A 27,966-nucleotide genomic window follows, 5' to 3' on the forward strand; every position below is an offset into this window, starting at 1 on the left:
GTCAGCAGAGTAATCTGACAGCCCCAGGGCCATATACCAAGGAATTTGTTTTTCAGTGGGTGTTTATGTGCAGAACAGCTAACTTAGGCAGTGGGGGCGGGCAAATACTTTAAATTAGTATCCCTTGAAAAGGTAAAGCGTCAAAACAAGTTCAAGGGTGTGAAGAACTTCCTCAGAATTCCTCCCTCCCCCTAGTTGCGGCTTCATTTGGCTCTGTTTTTGTGCAAATATGGAATGTTGACGTCTGACTAAACAAACAAGGTTACAATGTACATGAAATTTCATGTGAAAGACTTAACATGACATGTTGTTTTGTTTCGTTTTTTCATCATAAACATCCCCGTTCTCTACCCCCCAAAGAGCCACTTTTCTTCTTTTTTTCTTTCTAGTGGTAAAGTTACAATCATAGGTACAGAGTTAAATTTCTTTTACAACAGTGCCCGACTGCTGACCATTACGTACACCCTTTATATCAGTATCCGAGTGGCCTAATTGGTAAACATAAACATATGCGGAACCATTTCATTGGTAAATTCAATTTGAGTTAGTTTATTAAATTTGCCGTTTATTCCCTGTGTCCACGACAATCGATTCTCGCGCACTACACGGGAACGGGTTCATGGCCCACCTGCCAGTCTCCTGCAAGGCCTCTTGGAACATGGCATGTGTGAGTGTTATTTATTTTATTTCATTATTTTTTGCTTCTAGGTGAAGTGGAAAACTGAATAGTCAACGCGTAGTGCGAGGAAAACGGGACACAGCAAAGAACACGTACATAGTACAGCCGCTAACTAAAAACTAAAGTCTATCTATCTATCTATCTATCTATCTATCTATCTATCTATCTATCTATCTATCTATCTATCTATCTATCTATCTATCTATCTATCTATCTATCTATCTATCTATCTATCTATCTATCTATCTATCTATCTATCTATCTAAGCAGACCTCCTTGTATTTAAGCGTATTCCAGAACTAGACTTCTGGTACACTTTATCCCACGGAGGAAGGAAAGGTTTCTTTCCTCCGTGCTCTATCCAGAACCAAGCCCAGAACTCTGCCTGACTCTGCTTTATTCAAATCTTGCTGCAGAATGTATGTCGGCGACTTGACTCTTTTATTACTCTCATTATGCGTGCTTGGTGCCATGCTTAAGTGCCAATTGTAAATTATCTTTGCTCTTGTAGCAGTAGTGCAGCCAGAAATATTTAATGATAGGGGGGGGGGGGGGTGTTAATTCTTTCCCTGGCTACGATGGTGGTGTGTAGATTTTTCTCCCGTTCATAAAACAAAGTGCATCGCGCGCAGCTGAAAATTGTGTCGCCATCTGTCGAATAGTTTTAAAACTACTCTTCTCGGCAAGACTTGACAATAACGTTCGTTCCTTTTTTACCCGTCGAAATAAGCATACAAACTAAGTGTGCAGCCAGCACGTTGATTCGAAGACAGGCGAAAGTTTAATTTGTCCGATCGTGCTTCCGTTCCATTTGTTGACGTAGTGCGTCCGCGAAAGATTTTACCTCGTCGCAATGCCGACTGTAGGCGTTAAAGCAGCTCTGCTGTTCGAAGCCTTGGGGAGAACATACAGTGAGTAACACATGTCAGCTTGCTTGCCACGCGTTTTGCTTGGCGCATGTTGAAATGCTTACTCAATTTTGTACCTTGCGTCATCCTATTGAATACAAGTGGTGATTTGGTGCGTCGAGGTTGGGGGATTCGTATTCTGAACAGTCGCAGGTATATATTATACGGTGTTCAAGCTTCTTTGGTTTCGCCGGTATCTGTCATTCATTCAAAGCGCACAGGCACAATCTTGCCTTCGATGCGGTTATGCCAGCAGATGTTTCGATAGTACGCAGATGTTTGCCTCAGTTTGGGCGATTTCTTGCTACCTGCAGCCGAAGAAGAGTTTGCAGACCTGTGTTTCGAGTATGGACTGGAACTGGACGAAGTAGTACGTACTCTAGTTTCATATATTTACGTAGTGCATGCTTCCTTATCGTGCCACACGCAAACTATATTTAGCGTGTTTAATGTCACTCGCTGAACTGCTAGCTGTCAACGGTGGCTTCGATGACTGTTTCACTGGTTATGCTATCTTTGCTGTGGGGATCGAATTTCTGCCGAGTTGATACGCTAGGAGGCCCCTGTGTTTATATTTAGATGCACGTTAAATAACTCGAGGTGGTCAACATTTGCGATGCTTTTTACTGCTGCTTCCCTCATTATCATGTCGTGGTTTTGGAACGTAAGAACCCCCGAAATGATTACTAATGGTTGTCTGGACGCTATTGTAAGCATGAAAGTAGATGCTCACCGCAGCGACAGCTTTAACCTGCCAATAACTTTCATTCTGAAAGAGAAAACTGTTGAATACATTGTGTTTTGTTCATACAGACGAGTGAAAAACAGATGCTCTCGAAAGAACAAGGTAGCGGGAAAGCTGAAGGTGCGTCGGAGGAAGTCATCTTTCGTGTTGAAATTCCTGCAAATAGGTGAGTCCCTGAATCTTCTGCGTACATTTTTCTAATCAACTAATTAATAAAAATACTTTTCTCGTGTTCCTTTTTTTTAACAGATATGACTTGCTCTGTCTCGAAGGGCTTGCAAGAGCACTGCTCATATTCAAGGGAAAGTAAGTCTGCAGAGTTAGTTCCTCGAAACACTAACACTGTGTGCATTAGCTATCACTAAAGAAACTTGTTTTTACATAACGCTTTTCTTGATTTCGATACACATTTGCTCTTAACTGCATCCCGCTCATCATGACATTTCACAGGCAATATTTGGCTAAAATCAGCATAACTGCAGTGTGTAATCAGGAGCGCGCATGTTACTTCTTACTGTAATGGTAATCGTCGTCATTTGAGAAAGCACATTTGTAAACTACAGCGCACCTCAGACATCCACTGTTTTCTGTTGTGCTGCAAACGATTAGAGTAATGCTTGCAGGATTCAACCGCCCCGTTACCGAGCCCTGCATCCTGCTGCGGATTCTCTGCATACTCTGCACGTCAAGCCTAGTACTGCGTCGGTGCGGCCGTACGTAGTCGCTGCTTTACTGCGAGATGTAACCTTCAACCAGGACCGATACAACAGCTTCATTGACCTCCAAGACAAGCTGCATCAGAACATTGGCAGGTATGGTCATAGTTGACTCAACTATCGAGTGCCACCTTAGGTTGTGTTATTGCGGTAGCAAATATCGATATTCCAAGCTCACCTTTGCGATCGCTGCTACCTTGAGATTTCATATCCAAATCCATAACATCGCTATGCATGTCGTACATTCCACGTAATATTGACGGTGTCCAAAGTGGACGACGATCACAGCTTTATCAGGGAGAAAAAATGCTGGGAGTCTGTGTCATAAAAAAGGTGTATGAAGGGGGCAACAAAGTAGAAAACTGGGCTAGTTGGTATAAATTCACAGGGAATATGCCTGTCTGGAGGTGTACAAGAGGTTAGTCTCCATGAATCCAAGAAACTATATACTTTCAGCCGGTCATGGTCTCCCACAGTCGTGCATGGCATTTTTTAGCAGAACTTGTGGTGTTCACTTGCCCTTTGGCACAGGGCTTGTGTATTGTATCCAAAGTTATTAGAATGCTCTGCAGAATTCTACAGTGAGTTTCTTAAAAGATGATGGCATAACGGTGAGAGGGCCTTGTCTAACTGGGTGGTATATGTGACACAAGTAGCCTTGCCCATTTTACGAATGTATCCTGTCACCACTCCTTCTGGAATGTACAGTGATTTTACATGCAAGAATTGTGAACCCTGGTGCTGGTAATCTGACTTGTTGGGTTAGCTTCAAATATTGTTCACTGCTCAAGCTGGTGTTTGGATTTTAGTATTGGTTACATTTCGTGGGATAAGTTTACCCGATAAAGGAGCAGATTCTTAACTCGCCATTCTGGCAGCCTTGCTTTCTTAACCATCTGGGTGATATGACAATATGCTAACATGTGCGGACAGTTTTTTCAGGGATGCTGATAGCACTGCTTTGCCCATATACAACCACCTTCTCGCTTCTTTTTCCTTGCAGGAGGCGTACTATTGTATCCATAGGAACCCATGACTTGGACACTGTCCAGGGACCTTTTGTCTACGATGCACGAAGCCCTAAGGACATTCGCTTTGTGCCACTCAATGACACTGTTGAGCGCTCAGCTGAGGAACTGATGGACCTTTACGCAGTACGTCAATCCGCTTTTATTGTTCCTGCATGCTAGAGTGCAAAGGGGCCCTGCAACACCTTTCTCAGCTATGACATAATTACAGCTGAACCTGGTTATATTGAAGTGCATCGTAATAGAGTTCAGTATGAACTCTATTACGATATACTGAGCTCTTCAGTTCGCTGAAGACTTCAGTGTATCAGTTATTTAATATATATCAATATATATCATTTTATGTTTGGAAAATATGTCCAAGAGGATTTTTCAATTGTTTGATACATATAAACAATAATTTGTCACAGTTATCTTTGATGCGAGTTCAACTATATCTTACAGTTTGGCTCTGTTGTTTCACGAATTTCCTGCCACAAAAAAATCCATCAAGTACAAGCAAAGCTATCACATGAGGCATGTGTGCTGAAAGCTACCCAGAAGGAGATGGGTATCCTCATGATTTTTTTCTTGGTGGGTGGAGGGGGGGGTGGGGGTGCAAAGCTAGGCTCAGTGACGCAGAGGAGGAGGAAGCACTGATGCGGCTTTGGCTTGGACACGGGCCCAAGTGCCCCCAGCATGCCTCGATGTGCACACCCTCTCTTAGGGAGCTGCCACCCTCTGGACTGCTCCCTTCGCTATTGTAGTGCCTGCAGTCTATTCGCCAAGCTGTAGGGCTCACATGTGTGAACTGCTGCTGCGTTCAAGCAGCGTGGTATGCCTGGATGTTGCGTTCCTCAGTGCTACAATCATTTGCGTTGAGCTAGTGGGCCATTTCCTTCCAGAGCAAAAGAGTTATGCAGCGGGAGGGATAATGGCTGCTGCCGTAGCAGACGATGCATATGTTTTCGCTCTAAGTGGAGGAGCAAGCATCGAGGCACTCTAAGTGCCCCTTTGCACCCCCTGCTAATGCCCATGAAAACCGTATGTAAAGGGGTCGTAATTGCGCAGAAGCTGCGCCCGTGCATGTAATGGCTTCCATAACTTTTTCCCCCCCTTTTTTTTTAACGTATCCGCTACCTCTGGTTTAGATATGTGCAGCACCAAGGTGCAGCGACACCCTGTGGCTTTTGCATTTCTACACGACTTGACACGGAATCAGCGCACTGTTCATGAAATCAGCCATCACTCTTTCTATCTGCTTGCTGTCTAGTTGGGAACACTTACTACATAGTTCGCGGCAACGTTTCTTCGGAAAGAGCAATCGATTTCGGCTGTTTCTGACACCAAATTGTAATTTCTCTATTGCATGTAATACAATAATAGTATTCAGCTCAAATGTTTACAGGAACCTGGACAACATACAGATTGGCAGCATTTGCTGACTGTCAGAAAAGTGCTGCAATGCCTATAAGTTATGATTAGATAGAATGTTATTGATTTGTGGGGTTTAACATCTCAAAACCACCATATGATTATGAGAGACGCCGTAGTGGAGGGCTCTAGAAATTTCGACCACCTGGGGTTCTTTAACATGCACCCAAATCTGAGCACACGGGCCTACAACTTTTCCGCCTCCCTCGGAAATGTAGCCGCCGCAGCCGGGATTTGAACCTGCGACCTGCGGGTCAGCAGCCGAGTACCTTAGCCACTAGACCACCGCGGCGGGGCTAGATAGAATGTTATCATTAGATAGAATGTTATAATTGAACTGCATCATAGCAAACATGAATATAGCAAATAAGGCATAATGGAGCAAATTTCAGATCACCCGGTTATTTTTTTTTTGTTTGATGGCAATATTTTACACTTACTGTCTCCTAAGTTTCTTCAAATCTGTTCAGAATTTTTATTTTGTCAATTGTGGATTGCCACTTGCAATATTTGGGGGTTTGAAATTCACAAATGTGTTGCTTGTCAGTTTCACAGTAGTACAGCACTAATGTATAGTTGTGAAGACCTCTAAATAGTTTTTTCATTATCTGTTTCTGAAGGAGTATTGATGTTTGCATTTGGCTGGCATTTTCTTTGTAAAATGGTTGGCTTTCTATCACTCATGGCATTGTTCATTGCAGAAAGACAGCCACCTTCGGCACTACCTACACATTATCAAAGACAAACCTGTCTATCCAGTCATTGAAGATGCCAATGGCACTGTACTTTCACTGCCTCCAATTATCAATGGTGAGAAAGAGGCTCTGTAAGTGGGTGCATTCAGGGTATATGAAGGTTGGTGTAATGGCCCAGCTAATTAAGTTTTTGACAACATGTACAACTTTACTCATCAAGTAAGCTAACTTCATTCTGGACAAGATCAACATTTTTTTATTAACCGTGTCATGAATATGCTACAACCATTGTAGAGACCTAGGCGAATCTGCTAGCAGATGTGCTTTGATGAAAATGTGAAAGGCTTGAAACAGTTGTATTGATTAATGTAGAAAGATCACAGTATGGTGTTAAGTATGTCAGACTGAACTTTTTCCACCGTTAATTCGTTTCGCAACCTTCTCGAGGAACAGCTAAGTTTGAATATTAGGTATGTATAACTAAGTTCAGGATTAGTCCGAGGCAATAAGAAATAGTAATAAGAGGTAGTGTTTTGCTTCTGTATTGATGTCGTCTGAACAGTGTACTCCAAATGAAGTGCTGCTAGTTTAGATAAGGGTATTTCTCTTTGCAGGCAACCACTCGAAAATCACATTATCAACACGTAATGTTCTGATTGAGGTGACGTCTACCGATCTGCACAAGTCGAAAGTTGTTCTGGACACCATGGTCACCATGTTCAGCGAGTACTGCAAAGAGCCTTTCACGTGAGCAGACTTTTTAGCTTTTGTGTGTGCAGTTAGATTTGCATTTGATCCCGGATATATTGAATTATTGGCTATATCTAACATATGAAAAATCCCCTTGAATATTCCATGCAAAAGTAGAGGGCCGGTGCACCCGTATATCGACCTTGCGCACTGTGGAACATCTGCTATATTGAATGCTGCACCACACCGAAGCCAAGACAGTGCACTTTCTTTTGCAAATATCGACCAATTTTCAGCCACGTTCTCGTAAGTTCCGATCTGTTTTCGCGTGCAGGTGACGAACATTCTATTGCACTGATCGGCTTCGTTGCAAAGCACACCGGTATGTTTTATCTGCGATCTTTGGGTCTTAACGCTCGGGCATAGTGTTTTTCAAACAGACCCTATTGCCGAAGACACCAAAATGAGAATGCGAAGTGACTCGGCGATCTCGCACTCTCTTCCTTGTTTGCTAGCGCATGGTGGCATGCAAGCCTGAAAAGCATGGTCTTCCAAATTATCATGATGTATGTTTAGTATTTTTGGTTTTAAAATGCATGTGTCGGAGGCTACCCCTTTTATAGCCTTAACAAAGCAGCTGAAAAGAGTGGCTGCCAGCTGCAAAGCCACAAGTAACATCAATATCGCCAACATGTTCACTGTGAGAACCCTGCATGGTCTCATCTTTTGTGCCTCGTGGACTTGTGTACTTCTTGCCTCGTTCCTGATAAATCCTCATTCGGGAGTTGAACAGAACAATGACTCGCATTTAGCGATAAAAATTACGACTGGCGCTTGAAGCGAAGTCAAGTAAAGCACCATCGTAAACTTTCCTTGCGAACCAGGGAGGCCAGATGACGACTTCAGGTGCGTCATGACCACTGACAATGAAGTACGGTGCCTCAGTGAATTCTGCTACTTATCTGCGTTTGTGGGCACCATCTCGGACAGTGAGAAACTTCAGTTCAGATGAGGACGTAGCTGTTTCTGATTGCATCGATTCTGAAATCGGGGCTGCCGTCCCTGGTGCCGCAGAAGTACACCCATGTGGTTATAATATGCCAACGCCTTCGCTGCCGCTGCTAACCAGCCTTTCGCTGTGCTACAAAACTTGCATCGGCGTTCTGCGTTAATCACTGCTGTCGTGGCCATTCTGCGTTAATCAACACTGTTGTGGCTGTGACGTCCCCACTAACACGGACTGAACCCCGGTCCTTTCAAGATGTTTACGCTCGTTTCTTAAACCCACGCATAAAAAAAAGGGGAAAAAGAAAACCTTCGGTGTAACGAATGGGCATTCGGAGTGGACTACCTGGAAAGATTATTTCTACTGTTCTCGCGGGCCCCACCGCGCAAGCACGAGGACCGGGTGGCGCCTTGTTGTCTACAGACAGTCTGACAGTGTACGGTGGCAATAATCCACGTGCACCCTTCAGATTTGTGGCATGGGGGAGCAGCAGAGCACCTTTTGTTGGTTTGGGGAATGCGACCCTGCTGCAGCGCCTGTGCTGGGTCCGGCCTGACTTTCCGTCAGCCTCCGTGGCTCCAGGGCTCATTACTGCATTCTGCGCGGATGGCCACCTGCGGCGTTGAATGACGAAGATAACGGTGTGAAGAGATAGCAATGAGAGTCGATGAGATGATTACTGAGACAGAGATGATATGACGAGGAATGAAAGTTAGAGATGAGAAACGAGGAAGCGAGTGATTGCGGAACGTTATGAAAGAAGATTAAGATGGAAATCGCTGAGAGAGACAACGAAGACGATGATGACTGACAACACGGACCATTGTGAGACGAACTTTACTTACCCTATTTAGACGAGCTTTGCAGGCAGGGAAGCGGCGCGTTGAGACATTGCATGGTTTTATTCATTGATAACTTCATCATTTGTGCCGTCGTGTGTTCTCTTTATATATGCATACCCTTGTATTGTTGCAGTTACTTTCTTTATGTGCCTGCCCTGTGTCGAACGTCGCGAGTGTCTGAATCATGTGTTATAATTTTGTGTAGTGTTTGATGTACGCGGGTATACGATGTTTGCAGTTAGTAATAAATTAAATGAACCAGTAAACAGGAACAGGTCGTAGCGTCTCTTACTTCCCGGCCCCAGCACGAATCACTGTATGTGGGAAGTGATTGAGACACATAGCCCAGAGGGAATCGGATAGACAAGGGGTTGAGTGGTCTTTCCTCTCTTTGGTAATCGGTGGCATAGCGGGGGACGTCTCATGGCTGAAGCAGCTGAATTTGCTTATTTGAAAAGCTTCAATGATATTGAGGATGACTGCAACATGACGGCGCACAAAGACAAGCTTTCAGACTGTTTTCATTCATAACAAAGTGTGGTAACTTCTAGTTTACACCTTTTTCTTCATTATACTATGAGTGAATCGTTATTTTAGCACTTCTCTCGGTTTTTGAGGCCTTAAATGTGTTAATTTAGGCCTTAAAAATGCATACTTTGTATTTCAAATTATTGACATATGCTACTATTTTGTTATCCCCTTCGAGCCCGATATACCTGGGATTGACTGTATACTGAAAGAGATCAGGGGAATACACTCCACCCTGAATTTGTTTGAGTGACAGAAATGTACAAGTGTTCAGCTGTCAAGTAAAAAACCAAATTAATGAGAGTTGTATCATTTGGGCACCTATTCCACTGAAGCAACTTTCATTTGCCAATATTTCGCTGTACTCTGTCACAGCGCTCCGCTGAGTTTTAGTGTGATGTTGGAGCAATACCACTTATTGCCAATATTGCCTTATGCAGTGGTTCTCAAATAAGGATTCGCGGACTATAGGGGATCCGCGAAGCCATTTATATGATCTGCGAAAATCTCACCTGCATTTTTTTTTAAGCGTGACAGTGCCACGTATTGATGAACTGTCCAAAATCAATTGATGAGGCACGTTTGTTTGATGTTTATGGTACCAATACAAGGCACCTGTTTCACGCTCCATTTGTGTTATTTAACTAGCTACCCCCCACCGTCCCTTCCGTTGAGGTGTCCCTTATCACTTCCACTAGTCCGCAAGGGGTTTCCGACACATTCATGCCTGAAAACCACTGGCTTAGAGTAATAGAGGCATTCTGTAAGGTTGTATTGAATGCCATTGTGATTTTCTTCTGATTTCTTTTTTCTGAAGCTCTCCTCTGCATGATAATCGGAACATGTGCGTGCACCACGAAAGCGTCCTGAGTTAGCCATGGGATGTTTAAATTGTAATTATCTTGCTGTTTTATTGCCAAAAATTTCCATAAAAAACAGTGCATGTTTAGCCTAGTGTTCATAAGTCCACCTATCACAATGAAACAACTGTATAAATTTGTTATTAAAATAAAACTAACAGACAATGATGCCAGGAAAAGTATAGGAGATGTTATTAGAAGTATAACTGTAATATAAATGTCAAAAAAGAGAAGTAAATGAAAAGATAACTTGCGCCCGGCAGTGGCCACACCTGTGACGTGTGAATAACGCATCGCATGCTCTACCACTGAGCTACGGGGGCAGGTATCCCTCCTTGTACTTCATGGGGTGTATATGTGCACTTAAATGTTGGAGCGTCAGTCAGTGCTACCAGTAATCATTATGCCGAGTTTGGAAGCTTTTTTTTGCCAGCTGGCGTCACGTAGCATGTGATATGATTACGAGCTGGCAGCTGACTAATAATCCTTCACATACTACCACAAGGCATCAAGTGTGCCAGAACAAGACCCTCGCTATAAATGAAGGAAAAAAGCGTAAAGTTAAGGGCTCTTTTTTTTTTTTGTTAGACACAATAATGATGAGAACTAACAGACAGTGATGCCAAGGAAAGTATAGGGGATGTTAGTAGAAGAAACTGCAATGTGAATGTGAATGAAGAAAAGTATACGAAAAGATAACTTGCCGCCGGTAACGAACGAACCTGCGACCTTTGAATAACGCCAGCAGGTAAGAAACAGTGTTCCACACTCGCTGTAATGGCTACTGGTGGTGCCAATGACACTGTCATGTTTAAATGCACATATATACTCTGTGAGGTTCAAGGAGGGATGACTGCCGCTTTAGCTCAGTTGTTAGAGCGTCAAACGCATTATTCGAAGGCCGCAGGTTGGGTCCCTGCTGGGGGCAAGTTATCTTTTCGTCCTCTTTCTTCCTTCACATTTAAATTTATTTTTTTTATTTACAAATACTGCTGGCCCTACTCTGGCTGAAGCAGGAATGGGATCATCATTAAACAATACTAATAAGAGTAATTAGAACTGTTGCTAACTTGTGTCATAAAATACTTTACACTTCTTATAACATCCCCTACACTTTTCTGGCATAATTGTCTGTTTTTTAAATTGTGTCTTTCAAAGAAAACAAGATCCTAAGGCGACACTTATTCGTTCATTGTTATTAAAAGCATTTGTTGATGTCTTTTACTTCTGGGTTTCGCAGTGCAGAAAAGGTACAAGTCATCATGCCTGATGGGACATCGACATTGTATCCTGTAAGTTTCTCGCCAGCAGTAAGGTCATCCTACTTTTCTTTTTTTTTATAGTGTTGTTATGAAGGTTAGATTGCCACAGTTGAAGTTCATTTTATTAAAACATAGCCCAACCGAATGATTCAATTGTCTCCATTCATGGTGCTTACTAGGAAAGGGAATGTGTGGATGACATGTACCTAAGTTTGGGGCAGTGAAACAATGCCACATAGTATATGCCTACATGGTCATGGAGTATGTCTGTATCCTGACAAATAGGCAAAATGATTAGGCAGTTTATTGGGCGCCACCATAGCATTAATGATGATTATCAAGCTTTTATGAAATGGGGAAAATCGTGCACACTGTACATCCAGGTCACACGTGACCAGTAGCAAAGAATAACGATCTGTGACGGGAATAGACTATGAATGTAAACAGGTTTCCGTTTGGCAAAGGTTTAATACTTTTTCTGATTGTGAGAATTATGTGCATGCTAGATTTTCTACAAGAGTGGCGATGTGGGCTTATTGGTGAAACATTTGAAAGAAATTTATGTAGCACGAGGTGAAAAAACGAACACAGGAAAGAATAGACCGAGAGGAATTTATTTCTAGATTTTCTGCCTGTTATAAATTCAGATCCAGAATACGTTTGAATGTCCATCGTTTTTAGTATTAAAATTTCAAACTTGTATAACCTGGGTCATGCAAAGGTTAGATTACTGCCGCCACTTGAAGTAACAGCGTGTTCAAATCTCTCTTCAGCTTCTCCTTTGAGTCTTCCTACTGAAAAACTTGTTCAATTCCATCAGTCCTGTTTAGATATATGCAACAAAAATGAATCGTATGAGGCCTTTTCTTTTCATGAATTTGAGAGATCAGTAACTCACTTAATGGCACACACACACAGTGCACCTGTCTGTATCTTAAAACTCTATCGTCCAGGGGCACATGTACTGCTTTGTGTTTTACCGATGCATGCACGTTGCATGTACGTCATCTGTAGTTTGAATTGCAAGGACTTTGTTCCTAAATTGCCTGCTTTGCTACAATCATGGTTGCTTGTATGCAGGAGCTGAAATACTGGACTCTGGATGTAGAAACCAGGGACATCAACGGGCTGCTTGGACTAAAGTAGGTACTACAGCATTCAGCTGTTTTATTGACTTCTGAAGGACCAGAGTAATGTCTCAGTAGCCACAATAGAGTAGTGCTTACCACTTCCATGACCATTGATGAATATAGTAGTTGTCACGAAATTTTCTAACAAAGTGGCCGATGACGACTATTGGTCCTGTGCAAAACCAATGAAGACGGTACTCATTGTACTTGCGTTTCTTGACACTAGATCAGCACACTTGTCCTTGTTGGGACATTTGTGTCTCCGCTTTCATCTTATTTGACAACTTTCATAGCATTGCCATGTGGTGCAGCCACCTTCGAGTTATGTTTTTATACACGATTAGAGAGAAAAGGAGCACCAATGAATTGAAAGAATGGTTCTGTTATACTTGGAAAAAAAGTTTTATAACTTGAATGGAAGATAGTATTGGGTGATTTGGCACGTTTGACTTCTTTTCTTTCAGTAACCAAAAAGTAACTAACTGAGCTGCACTACACCCCGTGGCTTTATAGTGAACCGTGTTCATGTGGATTGAGTAGCTAGGTGAAGATAAGCTAGTACTGCTGCTGGCTCTTGTTGTACACGTTGTAGAGAATACTAGCAGGCAGAGGGTGCATTTCCAATGAAAACTTTACATTATAAGAGTGTACACTTTTGCACACTTGCTCAGACATACAAATTAGTTCTTCATGCAAGCACTTGTAGCTTATGGTTTCGGTTTTGATCACCTTAGCCATCTAAAGCACACTAATGAAGACCTGAGAATGTCCGTAGCAGTTTCTTTTTCCCAAGTGGTATGTGGCAAATAACGGTCATTGTGCATTTCAGTTTCAAATGCTCTTCCACTGCAAGATATTCTTGTCCTGTAACTGCAATAAGATTGGTTTATACCATGTGTCAACTGTAGAGATTTCAGTTTGCATGCTGTCACGGATTTATCTCTAGAGCGCATGCATCGGATGGAATTGAGAGAGTCAGGAAATGGGCATGAGAAAAAACACACTTTATAACCCAAAAGATAAAAGGCAAAAAACTGAAAGAAAAAATGAAACCAACACACGCGGACACAAAATTACCCCAACAACAGCACAAGCAAAACAGCCTGTAAACCATTCAAAATCTATTTTTAACTCTAGCTGCTGCTCTTAATCCAATATGGCGTCTCAACAATCGAACTATCTTACAGTTCACGTCGGTTTCTCTCCGTTGCTGTGTCGAGGTTTGTCAAGTGCATCGTTGACATTCTCCTCAACCTCCTACTGTCGCCGTTGGCGAGTCCTGTTGAACGAGTCACTTGTCGTTGTCGCCGGTGTCCCGGACTGTCTTCTTCGACCTCGCTAGGCTAGGCTTAGCTTTGTCATGGACTCCCTTGCATGCGAGTCCACTATGCTGACTGGTGTGGGCTGTTGCCGTCCTGCCACGAAGTGGGAGAGCTGCAAGTCAGTCAGGAGCTGCTGTGCAAGGGTGCGGCTAGTCCGGGCAACCTTACTCAGAACCTCCAAGGTCGACGGCCACTCTCGGGCCTCTCACGTTGACATCCTCAGAACCGGGCGGTCATGCTGCCCTCATCGCTGTAGCAGTGCTCATTGGCCATGTCTTCGCAACTCGAAGCCCCACAGCACAGTGCCAACGCATCCTCTGGGGTATGTCTTCTCGGCTTGGGTCGCGTGCCACGAGCCTTTCTCCGACCAATCTCTTGTGTCTACGTGGCTAGTGCGCGTGCACTCGGGTGACTCTCCTCTCCTCATGCACCGTCGGCGCACTTCCGCGTTCCACACATGCTTCATGCCTCTCCTTTACTCACGACACATGCTTGCACAATTCTACCACAGGTTCGCAAAGAGCCATGGCTTGTCTGAAATTACGATGTCTATGAATTTATTGAACATTGCCGCGGTACAGCGCGAACCAAAGGCAGATAAACGTTGACACAGGGACTCTCAGCAGCCGAACAGCAAGATCACCTTCTTTATCTTCAATCAGCCAGAGCTCCACTACTTGGTGTCCGCCAAATCCCCTTATCGTCGGTTTGGTCCACCAGTACACACGCGTCATTTGCCCCCCTCTTAATGAGCATCGCCCCGATGCTAAACCAGTAGTGCAGTTTCTTTTTGTCTGTTCTTTAAGAAGTGTCTTGCGCAGTCACTACCTTTCATAAGGCTTCATGCGCACAACATGAACTAGTTCAGGACGGTGCTGGCGAAGCCTCGTACCACATGAACTGTCGGGGACGACCTCGTAAGTAACATCACTCAGTCGTCGCAGTACTAGATATGGCCCAAAGTATCCCCTTAGAAGCTTTTCAGAGAGTCCTCATTTCCGTATGGGCGTCCAAACCCATACTCTGTCGCCGGTCTGGTAAACGACTGTTCTGCGGCGAGAATTGTAGCGGCTCGCGTCGTACTCATGTTGTTGCTGGATTCGCAGGCGTGCTAGTTGCCTTGCTTCTTCCGCTCGTTGTGTAAACATCTCGGCGTCCGGTTCGATGTCGTCGCATTCGTGCGCTAGCATCGCATCTAACATGGTTCGTACTTCCCTTCCGTGAATTAGGCTGAACGGGGTCATCCGGGTTGTTTCTTGCTTGGCAGTGATGTATGCAAACGTGATATATGGCAAGATTTCGTCCCAATTTTTGTGTTTGACGTCTACGTACATTGAAAGCATGTCTTCAATTGTTTTGTTCAGACGCTCTGTAAGCCCCTTCACTTGCGGGTGGTAGGCGGTGGTCTTACGATAGGTTGTTCCACTCAGCATGATGACTTGTTTCAAAAGAGCTGCCGTAAATGCGGTTCCTCTGTCTGTGATTACGACGCTTGGTGCACCATGCCGCAAGACAACGTTCTCGATGAAAAATTGTGCCACCTCCCCTGCTGTACCTCTCTGGATAGCCTTTGTTTCAGCATAACGGGTGAGGTAATCAGTCGCGACAATAACCCAGCGGTTCCCAGCAGTAGAAGTAGGAAGTGGGCCCAAAATATCCATGCCAATCTGGTCGAATGGTGTTCTTAGGACCTGCACGGGCTGCAGGAGGCCAGCTGGTTTAGTCGGCGGTGACTTCCGTCGCTGGCAGTCGAGGCAAGTACGAACATGGTGTTTTACGGCTATGCTCAGTCTTGGCCAGAAGTAGCGCTGCCGTACTCTGGCCAACGTTCTTGTGTAACCTAAGTGGCCTGAAGTCACCTCGTTGTGGCATGGTTCGAGTACTTCGGAGCGAAGGGCTACTGGGATGACGAGCAAATACGCAGATCCTGTCGAAGAGAAGTTTCTTTTGTATAGTACACTGCCCCGTAAGCAAAATGATGACAGCACTCTTACGAAAACAGTTGGTGCCTTCTGAGATCTTCCCTCCAGGTAATTAATTAGGGCAAGTAACTCAGGGTCGTCACGTTGTTGCTGTGCAATAGCGGTTGAGTCAAGCACGCCGAGAAATGCTGTTTCCTCCTCATCGGATAGAGTTGCCGATTCAATGGGTGAGCGGGATAGACAGTCGGCATCCATGTGGCGCTTTCCTGACTTGTGTATGACAGTCATGTTGTACTCCTGCAGCCTGAGACTCCAACGCGCTAATCTCTCGGTAGGATCTTTAAAATTTGTCAACCAACACAGTGAATGGGGGTCGCTGATGACTTTGAAAGGGGGCCGTATAAATACGGGCGAAATTTTGGGACCGCCCATACCACGGCGAGGCATTCCTTCTCTGTCGTGGAGTAAATAGCCTCGGCGCGTGTTAGTGTTCGGCTTGCATAGGCGATTACTGTTTCTGTGCTCTCTTGCAGCTGCACAAGCACAGCTCCCAAACCAATATTGCTGGCATCAGTGTGTAGCATAGTTGGGGCTTTCTCATCAAAGTGGGCAAGCACTGGAGGCGTCTGTAGTCGCTGGCGGAGGTACTTAAAAGCAGCTTCCTCTTCGTTGCTCCATTGGAAAGCAACGTCTTCTATCGTGAGGCGGGTTAACGGTGATGCGATGCATGCGAAGTCCGCGATGAATCGCCTATAATACACGCATAGTCCGAGGAATCGTCGGGCAGCCTTCTTATCAGTCGGCACCGGGAACTGTGAAACAGCTGTGATCTTTTCAGGATCAGGACAAACGCCTGCGTGACTGACAACGTGGCCAAGAAATTGCAGCTCTTCATAGCAAAAGTGGCGCTTTTCAGGTTTCAACGTCAAGCCCGCAGACCGTATGGCTTGTAAAACTACCTCAAGTCTTTTAAGGTGCTGGTCAAATGTTGCGGCGAAAACTACGACATCATCAAGGTAGACCAAGCAGGTTTTCCACTTCAACCCAGAAAGTACGGTATCCATAAGTCTTTGAAAGGTAGCAGGCGCTGAGCATAAACCAAAGGGCAAGACTTTAAATTCATATAAGCCATCTGGTGTCACAAAAGCAGTCTTCTCGCGGTCTCTTGGGTCTACCTCGATTTGCCAATACCCACTCCTTAAGTCCATCGATGAAAAGTAACGAGCATGTCGAATTCTGTCGATAGAGTCATCTATACGAGGAAGTGGATACACATCTCTCTTTGTCACCTGATTGAGTTTTCGGTAATCTACACAGAAGCGCAGGCTGCCGTCTTTTTTTTTTTTTTTTAACGAGGACTACAGGTGACGTCCAGGGGCTTTTTGAGAGCTGAATGACGTCATCTTCTAGCATTTTGTCGACTTGCTCTTGTATCACTTCGCGTTCCTTTGCAGCCACGCGATAGGGGTTTTGGTGAATTGGTCTCGCCATGTCCTCGGTAATTATCCTATGCTTGGTTAGAGGCGTGCGGCCAACTCTTGATGTTGTCGAAAAGCAGTCTTTGAATTCGGCCAGTAGCTCAAGAAGCCTCTTTCGCTCGTTCTCAGGCAAAGTAGTGCTAATGTCGAGAAATGGTGTTGAATCAAGTTTTGGCGCCTCGTCGACTACTGCCAAGCAGCCTTCTGTGTCTGTGATATCGTCGAAGTAAGCGACGGCCATGCCTTTTGGAAGGTGCCGGCGCTCATCACTAAAATTTGTCAGAAGCAAGTTCGTGCGTGTAGCGGCAACACTGACGATACCTCTTGCGACAGAAATGCCGTGCGTGAGGAGGAGCGAAGTTATTCGTTCTGCTACTCCTTCGCCGCCAAACTGGACAGCGGCTGCCACAGAAACAAGCGTGCATGACCGAGGAGGGAGAACCACATCGTCATCAGTTAGACGCAATTGGTTTGGTCGTGCCTGTGTACAATCAGGTGCGCCCGAACTGTTGCGGAATGTAATCAAACTGTCTGCGATATTGATGACGGCGCCGTACTCTCGTAAGAAGTCCATACCAATAATTAGATCCTTGCAGCATGCGGCGAGAACGACGAACGACGCAACGAAAGAAGAACCTCCTATGTCAATTCTCGCTGTGCATCTTTCAGAGGGCATTAATAACTGACCACCTGCCGTCCTTATTTGAGGGCCTGTCCACGGCATTTTCACTTTCTTGAGGCGGGTGGCGAGGTCCTGACTGATAATATAAAAGTCGGCACCGGTGTCGACTAAGGCTGTTACTTTCTGGCCGTCAAGAAAAATACTCAGGTCGGCGGTCACAATGTCGTCGCTCTCACGTCTTGTCGGATTTACAGCGTCGTGTAATGGGGGCTTTTCGTCGTCATCTTCATGGCCTGCAACCTTACCCCCGGAGGTCGCCGCCTTCAGTTTCCCCTGCGTCGGGCTGGGTGACCTTCTTGCGTTGAGGTCCGCGGAGGTACGTTGGTGTGACGAAGGTGAATAAGCGGGAGAAGGATAGCGGGATTGACGTCCCAAACTTGGCTGGCGAGTAGGTATTGCCTCCTTGTCAGAAGTACGGTATTCGTAAAAGTGAGAACGGGCTCCATGAAAAGAGGCGTCCTCCCAGCGTGGTATGTATTCTTCGTTCGCACGTGGATTGTCAGACCATGTTCGAAGAGGGCGGAACGAATCACTGCGATGCCAACAATGACGGGCAATACGACCTGCACCTCCACAGTTAAAGCATAGTGGACGTCGATCGATTGTGCGCCATGCGTCTGTTCTTCGGAGCAATGGACGTCTGAGCCCCCCTTGCGACGATGCCCATGGTGCTGCTGTGGACGCCTGGTGGTACGTCGGTTGGCTTGGCGGTCGGCTCAAGGTCTGCTCTTGCGGCGGTGACCAAGGGGCCGTCGGCACTGGGTGATATGGTGGCGATTTACCAGATGGTGAACGTCGCAGAGCATCGGCATAGCTCATAAGACGGTGCTCATCACCAGTACCAGCGGTAGAAAATGCGTGGTGGATTTCGTCCCGTCCCAGTTCAGCGACGGACGCAACGGGGGTTTGAGCAACTGGATTCCGAAACTTTTGCAGTTCTTCGCGAACTATCTCCCTAATGAGGTCTCGCAGGGAGCTTAGATCCTCAGGTATGGCGGCAGCATTTATTGGGGCGCTGCTAGACATTCGATGATAGCTGCCTGCATCGTTGATGGAGGGCCCGCTCGATAGCCGTAGCCTCCTTGATAAAGTCAACTACGGTACTTGGAGGGTGGCGCAGTAGCCCGGCGAAAAGTTGCTCCTTGACGCGCATGAGGTAGCTCAACTTCCTATCTTCACTCATGTTCGGGTCAGCTCGACGAAAAAGAGGAGTCATATCTTCAGCAACACATAGTAACGATTTCATTGGGTTTTTGAACCCGTAGCTCCAACAGGTGCTGCGCACGGTCGCGTCTATCGACATTGGTGAACGTATCAACAAGATGTTGTCGGAAGTTGCCCCAAGTTAACAGATTGGCTTCTCTGTTCTCATACCAAATTTTCGCACCACCGTCAAGGTAGAAATAGGCGCGTGAGAGCTTTTCTTGTTCAGGCCGCAGATTAATCTTGGCGACACGCTCATAGCGCTCAAGGCAGTCGTCCACGTCTTCATGGGCGCCGCCACTTAAGTGATCGGGAACCAGCGGTTGAAAGATGGTTACCTGAGAAGGCTGTGTTGGCGGGGGGCCTTAGGGCGTCGGTTGCGGACTGGCGTTGGCCATTTGGAGAGGTAATCGGCACTTGCGAGGTTTCGTGGAAGGAGTGAACTCTGGAGCGAGGCGTATCAGCCGCCGACTGAACCGATGCAAGGGTGCAACATGCAATGGGTGACAATGCGACCGATCTAGATGAACGGCTCCCAGTGGGAGTATGGAGCATTAGGTAGGGTTGTGCCCCAGCACCTCCACCAGTGTCGCGGTACAGCGCGAACCAGAGGCAGATAAACGTTGACACAGCGACTCTCAGCAGCCGAACAGCAAGATCACCTTTATCTTCGATCAGCCAGAGCTCCACTACCTGGTGCTCGCCAAATCCCCTTATCGTCGTTTTGGTCCACCAGTACACACGCGTCAATATGCTCACTTTGTATCATACATAGGGATGCCAATCGTGTGCTTTGTAGTTCTTGACCCTGTGGCTAAAAATGAAAGTGTCAACTACTGCATAAGCATTGCTCTTTGCAGCCAGAGCGAGCAGCAACTATGTGACCTACTGGGGCGGATGAGCCTGAAGACCACGGTGGCTGAAGGAGAGAAGCTGCAGGTGGAAGTGCCCCCTACACGCCATGATGTGCTTCATGCTGCTGATGTTTATGAAGATGTAGCCGTCTCGTACGGCTATGACAACCTGCCTCGAGAAATGCCTCCCACTTGCACCGTTGGGCAGCAGCTGCCCATTAACAAGCTCACCGAACAACTACGAATGGAAATGGCGCATGCAGGATTCACCGAGGCATTGACTTTTGCCTTGGTGAGAAAACTTTTTTCTTGGTGACCATAGGTTGGCCGGTTGTCCCACTAATCATATAAATCCCGAGGTTGGGACATTGATTTTCATTGAATATTTTTTCTTCTGCAAAAATAAAGCAAGCTCTCCAGTCACTTTTAGTCTAGTTTTTAATATTAAATTTAAAAACTGACGCCACATTTTTGAGACCCGTTTAGTCTTTTTTTCAGGGGGTGACTGTTTGACCAGTTTTGAAACTAGCGACTTTTCTTAGTAGTTGTACTTTCTCCACCATTGTTCTTCCCGCTGTTCTTGTTGTTGCATTGTTTCTGCATTAACTATTCCTACATTTTTCACATCAGCAGTGTTCAACATAATCTCTATTGTGCCAGCTCATCTTTACAAGCCCCTACTTCCTTTACACATTTCTAATGTGCAGTGGTTGTTTCCTAACCGCAGTGGTGGTCTGCTGGTTATTGTGCTCGAGTGCTGACCGAAAGTTCGTGGAATAGAATCCCAGCCACAGTGGCCACATTTAGATGGGAGAGGCCCATGTTCTCAGATATAGATGCAGCCCAGGTAGTCAAAATTTCTGGAGCCCTCCAAAGAGGCATCCCTTATAATCAAATAAAGTTGGAACATAAAGCCCCACCATTTATTATAAATTGTTGTTTCTTATGATTAGTTGCATGTTTACTCATGATAAAGTGTGTCAAGTTACGTTAATTCTTTGTTTGTGCTTTCCATGTAAAAGAACACTCCCCCTGGTTTAACAAATTCTTGATGTTTACTTTTTTGTGGATTTTTAACGTTCATCATAAAAAACTGGTGTTACAATAATGAATTTTCTGCCTTATTGTGCATATAATTTATACGTTAAAGCGTCATAATGCATGTTACTTGTTTCTAGTGCTCAGAGCAGGACATTGCTGAGAAGATTCGCAAGCCCGATGGCAGCAAAAATGCTGTACACATTTCGAACCCAAAGACACTCGAATTCCAGGTAGGTAGCTGTTGTTCTTACTACCACACAAACTTGGTGCCACTCTTCCCGTGGCACCACTCCTATATCTAATTGATTTTATCTGTGTGGTGTCTTGTACTTAATGTTTATGCTGCTGCATCTTCCAGAGCCGGGGTCTCAAACTCACCTCATGTAGCAGGTTGTTGTCGCAAAAGTTAGTCTCCCGTAAGGGTCAGCTCAGTGAAGAACAGTGAAGATGGGAGGCAGTGACAAAATGTCAGGCAGTGTTGCCATTTGAAAGGACTTTCCTATGCTTTATGCATGGTAATTTTTGAAGGGGATTAAGTGTCGGAAACATGTTAGTAGTGATCTTTAAAGTGACTAAAATTCATTTGTGAATTCTGAAACGTGAAGTTTTTGTTTTACGGTTATTTTTCCACGCATAGTCATTGCATGGGGTTCTTCACTAGAAAAACAACACTTGAGACAAGACTTGTTTGTGCGACTCATGAACATACTTATAAAAAAAAACACTATTGCATTATTGGTAATGCGGTCTCCATTATACCTTGCTAATATGGGCGGGCTTCATGCTAAGTCAAATCCCGCTACAACGAAATTTACGGGACGTGTGAAAAAATTTGTTGTCGGGGAATTTCGTTGTAGGAAAATTTCATCTATAGACCTCAAAACTTGGTAAGATCTGATGATTATGGCTCGTCTTTTAGTCCCAGCATGCGCATGCTTTGAGCTCGTGCTAACTCGGCCGGGCTGGCCGAACACTGAGCGTATTTTCTCGTGTGTCATGTATTTTCTCACCTAAATATAGACGACATTTTGAGCTGAAGTCAGCGTGCAAGTTATACAAAAATCTTTAGTGCGCATGTTGGCTTCACGGCACGGCTGTACGGCAATGCAAAGGCAGCTTTGCGTCAATGTGCAAGTAGTTTTTTTTGTTTTCCTCCCGTGGTTTGTGGTCAGAGGAGCCCGGTTATATGTAGGGGTGGGTGATACAAAATTAAATACGATATTCAGATTATCCTTGGGGCATGCCGAGTGCACAGCGTTGCGAACCAGCATGCCCAAGCTTTGCTAGAGGCCAGTTGATAACTGGAGCTGAATATGAAGAAGCTCCGCACTACCATGGCCGTAAGTGAACGACAGGAAAACCGTTACACTTTCTGTAGTTTTATGGCTTTATTACATTTAATCTACAGCTGCATTAGCTGCACACGTTCTGATTTTGTTTGCTACTGATGAACAAGACGATAGCGACCGCGGTTTCCTGTGTAGTGGCTGCGGCAAATAGTTCCATTTTCATTCCGTGCACTCTTCGCTGGCTGTGCATGTTAAGAATTCCAGCTTTGCTATCTTTGTTGGCATCATTATGGCAAGAAAAATTGGGTTGAGTCGGTGCGTCTTGAATGCGCTATGGTAGTACTTTCGCAGTCGGCCATGATCGCGTTTGACATGACTGCATTTGAGTTCGCAGCGGTTGCGGCAGAATGCAGTTATGCTGGGACTACGTGCACTGCCGTGCGTGCACCTTCGCGACGCATGGTTGTCATTCATGATTGCACGGCTAGTGACAACAAGCAATAGTTTTGTTTTCAGCGCGACGTCAAAAGCATATGGCGGGCGTCTTGAAGATCGCGATTCTGCTGCGGCCCGCACTTGCATCAAGTCCACCGGCAACATCATGGTAGATGGCCGAGCTGTGGCGGAACATCTCAATGGCGATAAATTTAGCGATATGTGCATATGGTGGCAGAAAGCGTGTCTCCGATAAAGACACGGTTGTTGTCATACGGCTGTGCACTTTGAATGTCACAAGCCGTCGAGAAATGGGCAAGTTGGTAGCAGAATTTGCTGCAGTTCTAGGCAAATTCCTTTTTCTTATAGGGTAGCACTCGGGAAAACTTCGTTAAAATGGAAATATTCAGGAAAAGTATTCATTGCGATGAGAATTTTTCACATTGTTTTCTATGGGCGGCTGATGGCGAATTGAAAATTATTTGTTGTGGCGGAAAGTTTGTTGTAGCAGACTTCATTATAGTGGGATTCATCTGTAGCTGAAACAAATAGCACATATACAAGTCGAGTATTATCTATGTGACAAAATTATTGACCTTGGATATTGCACTCAATGTAAAGAATGGACTTAATTTTTTTGTGATGCGCTAATATTTCATTGTCATAATGAGAACATGACAGCAATGACATCACTTTTGCAACATCAATTCTACTTGGCAATTTTTCTAGTACTCCTTGCTTATGACATTTAATGCCATTATTTGATAAGGCTGGATCCTTGAGTGATTACATGTGCATTAAATTCTACACATCAGGCCACGATTGAGGAAATGTTTACACGTGGCTGATGCTGCATAATAGCCTTGAGTTGTTTCTGTTAGCTATAATTTGCTTTCAGTCTGGGTTCAAAATTACAACTGCTTCAACTCAACACAGGTGGCTAGGACTACACTGCTACCAGGACTGTTGAAAACACTGAATGCCAACAAGAAAATGCCTCTACCCCTCAAGCTGTTTGAAATCTCGGATGTAGTACTGAAGGATGACAGTGATGGTAATGCTTCTCACGAATCATAGTTGCGCATTGGCTACATTCATGGTTACGATGCAATACATGTTATCAAGTAGAAGTGTGCGGCGCATTGCGCAGTGCTAGGCCATAATGAACGGACAGTAACTAACCCTGTTTTTTTTTTTTTTTTAATTTTTGAACGTTAGCTGTGTCATTCACTGCCTGGTTTAACATGCATGATGCCTCTGAAGTAGACGCTTACCAAATCATACTCATGTAACATTGTGTAAGTGTGATTTAAGGAGAGATATGAGATGAAAAAAAATGCCAGTTTTTTGTTTTCAAAATTATATCTTTTTGTTTTTATTTGCTTCCACAACAAAAAATTTGAAAGATTGTAAATAAACTTGAAGCAGGTTAAAATTGTTTTTAAACAGCCCAATATGGCTACTAGGTAAAAGCTAAGAAGAGCTCACTGTCTAGAGTCGCCTCAAAATTTTCACCTAGTTGCTTGCTGATTGCGTTTCGCATGAGGAGTTCACTAAAGCCACATGCTTAAAATACCCATGCTTTCCAAGCTCTCGTAATGGAAGAAATGATCTCAAAAGAACACAGCTTTTTTGCTTCGGTAAGCTTTCACTTATAGTACCTTAAAATGCATTTTTCTTTAGGTCCATTTTCGGCCAACATCTCGAGTTTTTGGCACTTCCGATAGCTCAACCAGGATGAAATTTCGCGGACATATACTTTAACATAATCATGTGAAGGGTGCGAGAATTTTCTGTAAAACTTGATATCCCCTGTATGATTATTGCAAACTTGCTTCTCTTGACCTCTTAAACACTTCTTCCAGAAATTGGAGCCGTGAACCAGCGCCGCCTGTGTGCCTTGTACTGCGGCAAGACGACAGGTTTTGAGATTGTACATGGACTTCTTGATCGCACCATGCAGTTACTGAGCATTCCCTTTGGTGATGGGCCTGAACAGTACCACCTAAAACCCATTGAGGGTGAGTTCCACACTCCGCAAGCAGCCCAGCCGCGGTGGTCTAGTGGCTAAAGTACTCGGCTGCTGACCCGCAGGACGCGGGATCGAATCCCGGCTGCATTTCCGGTGGAGGCGAAAATGTTGTAGGCCCGCGTGCTCAGATTTGGGTGCACGTTAAAAAAACCCAGGTGGTTGAAATTTCCGGAGCCCTTCACTATGGTGTCTCTAATAATCATATGGTGGTTTTGGGACGTTAAACCCCACGTATCAATCAAATCATCACTCCACAAGCTTTTTCTGTTTGTTTCTTTTTACCTGCTGGTTGTAATAACTGTACCAAACTTTCGCTCTCTCGGTTTGTATTGACGCCAAGCCATAGTTCTGATTTTACACAGAGATGAAAGGGATGCGTGCCTTTCATTCATCTCAACCCATTTCTCATCTACGTTGTGCTCAACAGACCTGCTATGAGATACTCATTGCTGAGGAGCATTAGGCTTTATCGGTACTGTGGAGTGAAAATGCTACCTGAGGAATCCAAACTTTCATGGCATCCTGTTTGCAGTACATATCCCTTTCCTCTACTATGAAAAAACTCCCACCAGATTTTAGCACTGCAGGCAGACATGTAGAGGTGTTAATTAGATTACGCAGTGATTTTCATATCTGCAACGTAGTATAATATCACAGTCTGATGCCCAGTCGCTGAAGGGGTCTACTGTTATGAATACTTCGTACTGGTGCTGAGCCTGACATGACAACTTGCCTCATGCTGCCTTACTTCTCGCATGGCGAGGCTTAAGCAGCACCATTTCTTCAGGAGCTGGCTGTTAGATTTGTAATATTATGACGTATTCGGTTGGGTGTTTACGAGCACTCTGGAGCGCTCTGAAGAGTGGCTGACCGTTGTTTGGTATAATTCAAGTGCTCAGACTACCTTCAGTTGGTTATTTTGGAGCGTCAGTCTCTGACTCGGAGCGCTCCCGACCGCTCTGACTTCGAAGTGAGAGTGTGGTGAGAGCTGACCAGGAGGACAGATCACGTAACTCAAGCTGGCAAATCACGTGGCTGCCGGCAGGTGAAGAGTGCCTACAGTACGAGCGCGCGTTTCGGAAAGGGACACCGGCGCGGGCATGTAATACTTCGTGCACATGCGTTGTCAGGGGTGTTTTTGAGCGTGTGTGTGGCGAGTTCACATTTACGAAACCATGAATGCACCATGTCAATAAGGAGGTGGCTAGCGAAGGCAGAGAAAACTTGGATACTGTTGTTAAAGCAGCTCGCAGACAGCTATGTGATTTGAACTGAAGATAGCAGCCTAGACAATGACGGTTGCCATATTGATGATGTACTTAGCTCAGAAGGCTGTCGCTGCGTCCAGATGTGTCGAAAAGGGCTACTCGACTGATCGGCGCCATTTGTCAATGCGGCGCAGGAATGTTTATGTACTAGGTGGCTTACTGTGCTGACTGCACAGTGGCTCTACAGGCGCGCTGCTCTGAACTCGCCGACATATTCAGTTGGTACACTGCTTCTCGTGCTTTAATTGCAAGCTGCCTCCTCATCTGGCGACTTGGAGCCAGAGGACTGGAGCCGCCAATCGAATACACCATTAGTGTCTGGTTGAAGAAAGCTTCAACTGGGTGTTTTTTTACTGCTCAGTCTGGAATTGAGTTTCTCATTATGCAGTGTACAATTGTTTTTCTACTGCTTCATCTGAAGAGGGTTCATGCTTTTCACGGGCACAAATTGCTTGAGATCAGCCCGCTCTTCACTAGATTGTTCCTACTTGTTTTCGTGCTGAAAAATGGATGCATTCGAATGAAAGTCACACATCTCTCCCATCTTTATGTGAATTACTTTATGTAAAACTATTGTGAACCAAATGAGATAGTGACATTGGTTTCAGAAGAAGCAAACAAAGTGGTAATTGAGTGCTACTTTCATTACCAGTTTATTCAGTGTGTTGCACAACAACTCCTTTTAAGATAATTTCCACTGGGTGCTTCTGCTTTCCGCTGACATACATAATTTGGACTGATAAATTCTGTGTGCTCCCTATCTTAGTGGTCGCTTCACATCACTTATTGAATAACACTCATTAATTAACCCACATATGACATTCTGAGACTGTAATATTACATCAACAAAAGTGGTTTAAGGGAGACAACCTGAATGGGCACAGTGTTTGTAACATCATATGCTCCGATGTTTTCAGAAAACTTGAGCAAGACGCCTTGCGACATCCAATATTTCTGTAGCCACTACACATTGCTTATATACAATTAAAAATGTGGTAATGCCATACGTAAATTCAAACACTGAGCCAGTTTAGTACAGCAGTAGAACAGAAAGCCAAGCTGGTTGTTAATGCATCTTAAAATAGCTCAAAAAACACGTGGACACAGCAAGAAGACAAAATAGGTGCTGTCTACATGTTTTTTGTTATGCACTATTTTGCAATGCAGTTTAGGATAATTCATTTGAAACTGTCTTTTCATTATGATCGATCTGGTGACATCATAGTATATCTTTTATTGAGTGACACAATATTTCAACTATGCATTAACGGGTGTTTTCACTTTTTGCAGTATACTATGAGGATTCTGTGCTCTTTCATTTTGGATTACCTGCATTGTTTCATTTTAATTAGATTTATTATATTTGTGTGTGTGTCTGTGTGTGTGTATTTTCTACAAGTGCCATGAGTTGGTTGGTAGTTGAGCTTTCATGTAAAACGTTTGTCTTATTTTTCCTCAAAACACGCTTTTCAGATTCCACCTTCTTTCCAGGCCGATGCGCCGAAGTTGTAGTTCAGGGCAAAGCCGTGGGAACTATCGGTGTCCTGCATCCCGAAGTGATTACAGCATTCGACCTCAGTCTTCCGTGTTCAGTTGTAGAAATCAACATCGAGCCATTCGTCTAGCTGCTCATTGCAAGCGACCATGGACTTTCTACGGCAACATTGAGATACTCTTCGCTAGTGCGATGTAATTTAATTTGCATGAGTCAGGCTACGTCTGAGCACCAAGCTTTCTTATTTTTTAACGGTGAGTGGTGGATTATCTTCAAGCCATTTTCACATATGCACATCTTTAAGCAAGGTCACTTACCTACTTATGGCATCACGATTGCTACTAGTGCTGTGCTTTTGTGCAGATAAGAAATTAAGAGAACGGCACATAAGTTTAGGAGCACTTCCACATTAAATAAATGTTTTGTTGGCCGAAAGCTGGTAT

At 44.6% G+C, this 27,966-nt stretch overlaps 1 protein-coding gene across 2 annotated transcripts; it reads left to right on the forward strand.

The window, feature by feature from the left end:
* Window positions 1–1,404: 1,404 nt before the first annotated feature.
* beta-PheRS (phenylalanine--tRNA ligase beta subunit) lies at window positions 1,405–27,958 on the forward strand. 2 transcript variants are annotated; one of them, XM_037432758.2, is made up of 15 exons: window positions 1,405–1,590; window positions 1,902–1,957; window positions 2,401–2,498; window positions 2,582–2,638; window positions 2,956–3,144; window positions 4,052–4,202; window positions 6,191–6,299; window positions 6,799–6,931; window positions 11,351–11,402; window positions 12,453–12,514; window positions 19,970–20,255; window positions 21,142–21,234; window positions 23,665–23,782; window positions 24,594–24,749; window positions 27,502–27,958. In XM_037432758.2, the coding sequence occupies exons 1-15, from the start codon at window positions 1,533–1,535 to the stop codon at window positions 27,651–27,653; spliced, it is 1,770 nt and encodes a 589-aa protein (XP_037288655.2). In that variant the 5' UTR covers window positions 1,405–1,532; the 3' UTR covers window positions 27,654–27,958. The 2 variants fall into 2 exon arrangements, with proteins under 2 accessions (XP_037288655.2, XP_075745073.1); XM_075888958.1 differs by lacking the exon at window positions 1,405–1,590 and adding an exon at window positions 1,722–1,740.
* Window positions 27,959–27,966: the final 8 nt, after the last annotated feature.

This window comes from Rhipicephalus microplus, chromosome 3, assembly GCF_043290135.1.
Source record: "Rhipicephalus microplus isolate Deutch F79 chromosome 3, USDA_Rmic, whole genome shotgun sequence".
Lineage (NCBI taxonomy): Eukaryota > Metazoa > Arthropoda > Arachnida > Ixodida > Ixodidae > Rhipicephalus > Rhipicephalus microplus.

Coding starts and splice junctions, on each gene's coding strand:
- beta-PheRS (XM_037432758.2), top strand. CDS start 1,533: ATGCCGACTGTAGGCGTTAAAGCAGCTCTGCTGTTCGAAGCCTTGGGG. Junction 2,499..2,581: donor GTTGAAATTCCTGCAAATAG/GTGAGTCCCTGA, acceptor TTTTTTTAACAG/ATATGACTTGCTCTGTCTCG. Junction 6,300..6,798: donor ACTGCCTCCAATTATCAATG/GTGAGAAAGAGG, acceptor TTCTCTTTGCAG/GCAACCACTCGAAAATCACA.